This window comes from Elephantulus edwardii, unplaced genomic scaffold, assembly GCF_000299155.1.
Source record: "Elephantulus edwardii isolate Elephantulus edwardi_28Jun2011 unplaced genomic scaffold, EleEdw1.0 scaffold00345, whole genome shotgun sequence".
NCBI classification, from domain to species: Eukaryota; Metazoa; Chordata; class Mammalia; order Macroscelidea; family Macroscelididae; genus Elephantulus; species Elephantulus edwardii.
Genome location: NW_006400095.1, coordinates 1,179,025 through 1,187,269, shown reverse-complemented (window position 1 = coordinate 1,187,269; position 8,245 = coordinate 1,179,025). Strand labels below are relative to the sequence as shown.

Sequence of the window (8,245 nt, the reverse complement as noted above, 5' to 3'; positions counted from 1 at the left end):
TATTTCCAACTTTTGCATTCCAGTCACCCATTATTATCAATGCATCTTGATTGCATGTTCGATCTATCTCCGACTGTAAAAGTTGGTAGAAATCATCTATCTTCTTCTTTGGATCTGGTTGTTGGTGCATATATCTGAATGATAATGGTATTCACTGGGCTTCCTTGTAAGCGTATGGATATAATCCTGTCACTCACGGTGTTGTCACCTCGGATAACAGCAGAAGGAGACGTCTTCCAGGTCAGACCCAGCGAAACCCGGCCAGAGAGGGAGGCAGAAGGCGTCACTGGGCAAGGTCACCTTGAAGTTTCCCTTATAAAGTATGAAAATTTTCACGTACTTGAAAATCAAGAAATTAAATGCCCAATCAGTGGGTTTTCAGAGGCTGCCAATCACAAGGAAGGGGAAAGCCTATCTGTCTCCTGCAGAGCAGCTGGTGGATGTAAACCATATGCCTTTGGGTTGGCAGTGCAACTCCTTACTCACGGGGCCACCAGAGCTCCCTAAAATAATAATTAGTATCTCCCACATACTTTGGGCACATGGCCAGGAGGGACTGGTCCTTGGAGAAGGACATCATGCTTGGAAGGGTGAAGGGACAGCACAGGAGAGGAAGACCCCAGATGAGATGGATTGAAACGGTAGTTGGGGCAAAGGGGGTTTGTGTGTCAGAGTTAGTGAGACGGGCTCAGGACAGGGAGGGCTTCAGAGCTGTTGTATATAGGATCGCTAAGAGGTCACATAACAAAAACCACCACCTCCAATGAAATGAAAATCTCTGTGAACATTTTAGGTGAAATTCTACATATTGTTGTAGTGGTGTAGAGCTAGAAGATTAAGCTGCTAATCAAAAGATCAGTGGTTCCAATCTACCAGTTACTCCTCAGGAGAAAGATGAGCTGTGTCTTCCCCTTAGGATTTGTTATCGTCAGCTGCCATCAGGTGACCTAGGACTCGTAATAACCCTGTGAACCACAGATCTGAATCATGCTCCATTCTCAGTCTCTGATAAGCTGGGGTCCACTGTTACAAGCCTTCTTGTTGAGGTTCTTCCTCTCCTTTGCGGATCCTCTACCAATCCCAGCATGAGCTGATTTCTAAGGACTGGTCCTTTCTGACAACATGTCCAAAGCGAGTGAGATGAAGTCCTCTAAGGAGCACTGTTTGCACTGCCTCCAAGACAGACTTGGTTGTTCTTTCGGCAGTCCAGGAGATAACCCAGTACTCTTCTCCAATGGAGGCTCAGAAAACGATGAAGGGTCATTAGGAGTCAAGCTCAACTCAATGGCACTGGTTGGTTTGGGAGTTGCTCCTACAGGCATATCTTGGGTCTACTCTGTTTAGCTTTTCTGCATATCACAAATACTGTGTGCTTTACAAATTGAGTACGTGTGGCAAGCACATGTCCATCAGCATACTGGTGCTTTTTCCCAAAAAAATATATCTTTGCATCTCTGTACCACATTCTGGTCATTTTCACAGTATTTAAAACATCTTAGTAATGTTTCTGTGTATTTACTAGACTATAGGATAGTACAGAGAGAACTTTTATCTTACCTGGAAATGAAGTAAAGTGTGTAAATTGCTTTATAGTGATTGTTTCTTTACTCCAGTGGGATGAAATTGAATTCACAATATCTCTAAGATGTTGTTGTTGTTGATTGCCGTTGAGTTGAGTACAACTTATACAGATTCCATGAACAAAAGATCTAATGCCTTTCCATAACTAAAGTTGTTTCTCCAAGTTCATAGAGTTTCCAGAGGCATGTGCTTTAGGAAGTGGATGTCATTCCTGCTTCCAAACTTGTTTTACAACTGGGAGCTTCACCAAACACTGTTCACACTGAGAAATCATTATGGTATTTGATACCCCAGTGGCACAAGATTCAGTATCACAAATACCCAGGTTACTTCACACAACACACTGACAAAGAGTGATGTACAAAGTGGAAGAATGTTTCTCCAATTATAACAACACTAGTCTCACTTAGCAGTGGTTAAGTGTCATCAAGTCAAATGCAACTCATAGTGACCCTTGTACAAAAGACCTGAACTCTGTTCTATAACTAACATAATTTTTGTACATTTATAGAGTTTATGGAGTTTCCAGAGGCATCTAGTTTAGGAAGTGGATGTCACTCCTGCTTCCCAACCTTAATCAATCTGGAAGCTCCTCCAAACATTGTACATGATGGGTAACCATTATGGTATTTGACATGACAATGGCACAGTGGTTAGCATCACAGCACCTTCAAGTTATTCAGTACAGCAAATAGACAAACAATTGCTGTATCACTTAAAGAATGTTCAATAAAAAATGAATAATTTGAATTAATGGGTCAAAAGTTCAACGGACACCTGCTTTTGGGGTGAAAAAAACAAATAGCACACATCACACACAACCCAAAAACTTCCCTTACGTGACTGCCATCAAGACATGAGAAGCCATGCTTCAATTGTTTTGTTGTTAGAAATCACTATTTTGGTTTTGTAAAGAATAAGGCACACAGTTCGAGGCCATACTTCTCTGAGAGAAGGATGAACAGTCTCCTCCCATGCAATTAACTGCCTCTGAAAATCTTCTGGAGGGTCAGCTATGGTTGGGTCTGACTTAACGATACACAACAACAACAACAATAACAATGCTAAGCTAACCTAAGCATTTTGGATATTCAAAACACTGATATTTCTTTAAAGATCACAGTGTTACAAACATGTTAATAAATTCAAGCAAAACAAAATGAAGCCAAATGCATTTGAAAGAACCTTTACTTTTACCAGCTACAGGGGCCGCTAAGAAGTAAGAAGCAAAATATCTATGTCAACAAATTAGGAACACAACTTTTTATCTAACAAATCATATTCATTTTATTGGCTCATTTCTCATGTTATTGCTACCCTCTGTTGAGTTGACTATGACTCATAGTTACATCAACAACAACAGATGGAAACGTTGTCTTATCCTGAGCTGTCCTCATGATCTCTGCCATTAACAAGCTTCTTTTTCTTTTTTTTTTTTTTTGGTTAACACATGATCCTTTATTGAAATATTTTCATGTGTAGTTTTTAGCCAGCGGGGCATTCCACAGCACCACTGGTGATGTCTTCTATGATGTCATGAGGGTGACGGCCACCAACATTGCAGCCCACAGATTGGGCAGTTCCCAGGATTTCTTTTAATAGCTCCAGAAAGTTCTCTGGCTAAAGACCAATGTCACATCTGCCAGGCAATGCCAACAATCTCATCAAAAGTGATATCCCCACTGTGTTTAATATTTTTCTGTTTCTTTCTGTCTCTGGGTGGCTTCTTTAGGGCTTTGATGATCAGGGTAGAGGCAGAAAGCACCACTTCACTCTGGGCCTGTCTGTTCTAAATGGTCACTTTCACTGTAATCCTTAGTCCCTTCCAGTCAGTCACCGGTGGCCATGGCAATGTCATCACTGATCTTTTTTAGAGACAGACTCAGAGGGCCGATCTTGGGGGCCAGAGGGTACGTGGCACCGGCTTCCCCACCGGTACACCTCAGGTACACAACTTTAATCTCATTGGGGTTGAACTTGGGTGGCATGTGGAGGCGGCTGGTGTTGGATGAACCCAGATGTGGGACGACGAAAGAAAGTTGCGCCGACGTGTCCTCCAAGCCGAAAGCCAGAAGCTTAAGCCAATTTCTGTAGTTACTGTGTCAATCCGTCTTATTGAAGTTCTCTATTTTTCTTAGCTTTCAGAGAGATGCTCAGGGAAGTAAATACAATGAGATACAAGAGAAAAATATTAAGGATAGAATTACCACCTGGTACAATTCAACAGCAGGGTTAATATTCCCATCTTGAAATAGAGACTCGCTTCTTCTTCCAGCCTTTCTGTCTCTCTGGTATTTTTCCTTCTTGTCTTTTGTTTTTCCTTTCATAAGAGAGATAAAACACCAGGGGCCTACTCTGATTGGAAATGCTACCAAGAGGCTAAAATACAAGAAAGGTGTTGCTAACACAACTATTTAAGTTTAGTTTTTAGGACTCATCTCTAACCGCATTGCCATCAACTCTCAGCTGTGTTTTTTTGGGCCATAAATTGCCTGGCAGGAGACTGCTCACCTTTCAGCTGCAGACCACCTGGTGGACTGCAGCCTCCAGAGAGATGCCAGCACTGGGCTAGAGGTACAAATCCCTATGAACTGGCTAGAAGTTTTGATTCCACTTGGTATGATTAGCCATACCTTGAAAATATATTGATATAAAATGATGGTGGTGGTTGTTAGATTCTGTTGAACACAACTTACAGCAACCCTAAGGAAAGCAGATTTGAAGTCAATCCTCCCCAGTGCCATCCTCTCATTGCTGACGTACGTAAGCCCACTGCTGTCATCAGTCACTGCGTTAATCCATCTTGTTGAGAGTCTTCTCTTTTGAGATCCTTCACCTTTCTAAGCATGATGTTCCTCTCCAAAGAAGAGCCCCTCTTCACAACATGTCCAAAGTACATGAGACAAAGCTTTGTCATCTTTGCCTCCAAAGAGCATCAGATAGAAGAAAAGCTTTACTATAAATGGACTATATAGTTACTGTAGTCAATTGCCTATTTAGATCTTTTATTAATTCCAAAATGTCCAGCTCTGATTTATAATGCTCTACGCTAGTATTTATCAACTATTCTCTAGTCAGTACATATAAAACAGATGAGATCCATAAGCTTATCAAAGATCAAAACAATCTATGAGAAATTTTAAAAAATCACTTATAATAGCATGAAAATATGAAATATCTAGGGGTAACTATGACAAGTGTGTAAGACCATTGAAAACCAGTATAATATACTGCAAACCACAAATACTCCAAATAAAAATGAAAAGCAAATAAACAGATACCATATTCTTGGGTTGGAAGCCTTGAAAACGCAACACTTTGTATTATCAAGTTCTGGGAAAATAATTTTTAAATCTAATGTAAATGCAATGAGAATCTCCTCAGAAGATGGCAAAATGATTCTAAATTTCACATGGAAATACAAAAGACACACAAAAAGCAAAGCATGTTTTTGAAGGAGGATCTATTTGGGAGGATTTTGTACCACATGACTAAGAAAGGCTTATCCAGCTCCAGGGACCCAGACAAGGAGGTAGAGATGCCCAGATAGATGGAGAAAAGAAGATGGACCAAGGAAGATCCAAAAGGAAGAGCCAGGAAATAAACTCCTACAACTATAGTCAAATGACTTTTGGCTCGGTACAGGGCAACCCAGTGAGTACAGTCTTTTTAATTCACGATGAAAAACAACTGGATGGGCATATATTATACATTACCATTGGCGTACAATAAACGAAAACAAAACCGAACAAAAATGGGCTTAAAATATATGCAGTATGTGTAATGTAAATGCCAAAAGTATAATGTTTAGAAGAAAACCTAGAAGACAGCTGTGACCAGGAGTTGAACAAAGTATTTCCAGATGAAACCCCAGAGGCACAGATCCAAAAAGAAAATAACTGGTAAATAAGTCTTCACTAAAGGATTTCTGAATTTGAAAGACTACTGGGTGATGAAGAGATTATCTACAAACAAGGGAAAAATATTTGTAAGTTATAGATCTGACACAAAACATATCAAGACTGTATAAAAATACCTCTCAAAGGTTATTATTACTAACTCTATTCAAAATAGGCAAAATATTTTAAGTCATTGAATGAAAGAACACATGATAGAGAGCAAAGGAAGCACAAAAAAATAGCATCTCAGCGTCAAGAAAACAAAAATCCCAGCTACTGGACTGATAGGCAGTATTATGACACGTGGAGAAAAGTTTGAAACTGTCAACTAATTCATCCTACTTACTTACCAATACACTTGGTACCAGCAGTCAGAAGCTCAGGAGATGTACTGCAGTGGGAAAAGCTATACTCAGCATCTCGACCAATTACTGAGGAGCAATCGTGTCACTTTGAGGACTACGATGTGCCTGATCCAGGTCATAGTCTTTTAAGTCACTTGCTATGCATGTGAGGGCTAGATAACAACTATCAATGACAGAAGAATTGATCCCTTTGAAATTGTGTTGGAGAATGGTGCCGAGTATCCCATGGACTGCCAAAAGAACAAACTGATATGTTTTGGAGAAGGTGAAATAAAAGTGCTCCTTAGAGGCAAAGATGTTGAAGCTTTGTTTCATATACTTGGGGCATGTTGATAGGACAGGTTATCCATTGGAGAGGGACATCATATTTGGGAAAGTGGAGGAATGGGCAAAGAGTGGAAGACCCTCAACCAGGTGGTTCTAAAGAGAATCTGCATATTATCTGTTATTTCTCAAAAAACTGAGGGAAAAAACGAGCTCATATTCTTCCTTTAACTATTTTGCCTAATGCACCTTTGCTTAAGAAGCAGAGATGTCATATGGAAGGGTCTAAAAATAAAAGGTTGGCTGGCTATTTAACACTTGGAAGCAGGAGAAGAAAATAATGCATGTCAAGATGTTACTCTCCAGAAGAATTTTTGTGAGTAAAGGATGTTGAATGAAAAGCTTCAATTTGAGAATAAAGTTAAAGACAAACTAATTTATCATAGGAGGAACCTGAAGAGTTTTGCAAAGAAATGTAACATTAGTATAATTGATTTAATGATTATTAAAGCTGTATTTGAAAATGTTTCATTATTACTTCATAATTCTGTTATTAATTGCTAATAAAAGAAAATGAAAAACATTATTCTTAATGACTTCTCTCAGCAAAGAGAAAATGACATGAATATGAAGACATTTTGGAAAAGAAAGCTGGTTATCTAATGTATTCAACAACACACAATGACTTTATTACCTTCTGGATTGTTAAGAACAACTTTAGAATGCATTGGTTCATTAATTTCATATTCTAGGATTCTACCAAAGCTAATTTTCTTTGTCAACATTTCCACCTTAATTTCTATGGGATACAGGTAAAATAAATTTTCTTTTGAGACATTTGGAGAATTTTCTTGCACCCTCTTGAGATTGCCAGAGATATCGAAGGCAAACTCAATGATGATTTGAAACTACATGTAGGATTCATTCCAGATTTGTGTGGAAAAAACCCAGATAAATGATATTATTGCTATAAAGATGTACTATTTTTATTCAATTGTGAATTAGTTAATGATATAAACTATAATACTAAACAAATTGTCTTAAATAATTTTTATCTTATTAAGGTCTTTTCATCCAGAGGGTCACTGTAAGTCATCTACGACTCTACAGCACTTAACAACAACAACACAGGGAGAGCTCAGTTGGCCTAATGGAAAGAAAGTGATGTTACCAAGCCAAAGGTGGATGATTTTAGTCTTCGTCCCTCAGGCCTGATTTTAATTGTTTTTGGTCGAACGTTTTTCTAGGTGGTATAACCTGGCCTGTCCACTTGTTGTACAGAGGTAACTCGTGGTTGCTGTGATGCTGAACACTGTGATATTGATTTGCCAAATGCGAAACTGGTTACCCATGATAGACAGTGTTTGGTGGAGCTCCCCGATTAAAACAAGCTTGGAAACAGGAGTGGCATTCACTTCTGAAATAGCTTGCCTCCAGAAACCATATGACCTTGGAGAAATGAAGTAAGTTATACAAGTGTTCAGGTCTTTCAAAGGGTCTCTATGAGTTGCCTACAACTCAATAGTCTTTAACAAACAATAACAACAATTCATATGAAAATGATTTTTTAACCACACTTACAAAGCTGAACATCTGTCTGGGTCGTTCCTCCTTTGGAGTTCTGCTTCTGGGTCTGAATGGCAGGAATTGGCTTGTACGACTGACCCGTGGCCCGATACATGGCTTGAACCCATAATATTCTATCCTGCTCATCGTCACTTGCAAAGAGCACAGTGTCTCCTTCCTTCACAGCATTAAAGAACATCCTGCCACCTTGAAGTCCTAGAGGAAGAAGGAAGACATTCAAAACCTACTCGATGGGCACATTTGAATCTTATTCACTAACTGGCTTCATGCAATAAAAGGGATTTGATATAAACAACTCAGCTGAGGATCAAATTCACAGCCCAGGACTCGAAGGGAAAATAAACATAACCTCTTGACTATCCTCCCAAGTTTCCTAGTTGCTAATTTCTCTTTGTTTTTATTTCACAGACAAATTAGATTTTAATTATTGACTTTAGCAAGGTTGCTGGTATAAATTAAAACATAAAAAGAAATTCTTAATTTCTGTACATAAAAATAGGATAAATAGGAAATTTAAAGAATATTGACTACAAAAGCATGTGGATGTTA

At 38.9% G+C, this 8,245-nt stretch overlaps 1 protein-coding gene across 2 annotated transcripts in view; it reads right to left on the bottom strand.

Annotated features, from left to right (window-relative positions):
- CADPS2 (Ca++-dependent secretion activator 2) overlaps positions 1-8,245 on the bottom strand; it is a 637,557-nt gene that overhangs the window by 197,207 nt on the left and 432,105 nt on the right. Inside the window, exons 11-12 of one of the 2 annotated variants that reach the window (XM_006901793.1) lie at positions 7,691-7,891; positions 2,773-2,781 (exon numbers count right to left, since the gene is read on the bottom strand). In XM_006901793.1, the coding sequence (XP_006901855.1) occupies positions 2,773-2,781; positions 7,691-7,891 (210 nt within the window). The remainder of the gene's footprint in view (positions 1-2,772; positions 2,782-7,690; positions 7,892-8,245) is intronic. The other variant, XM_006901794.1, reaches the window with a different exon arrangement.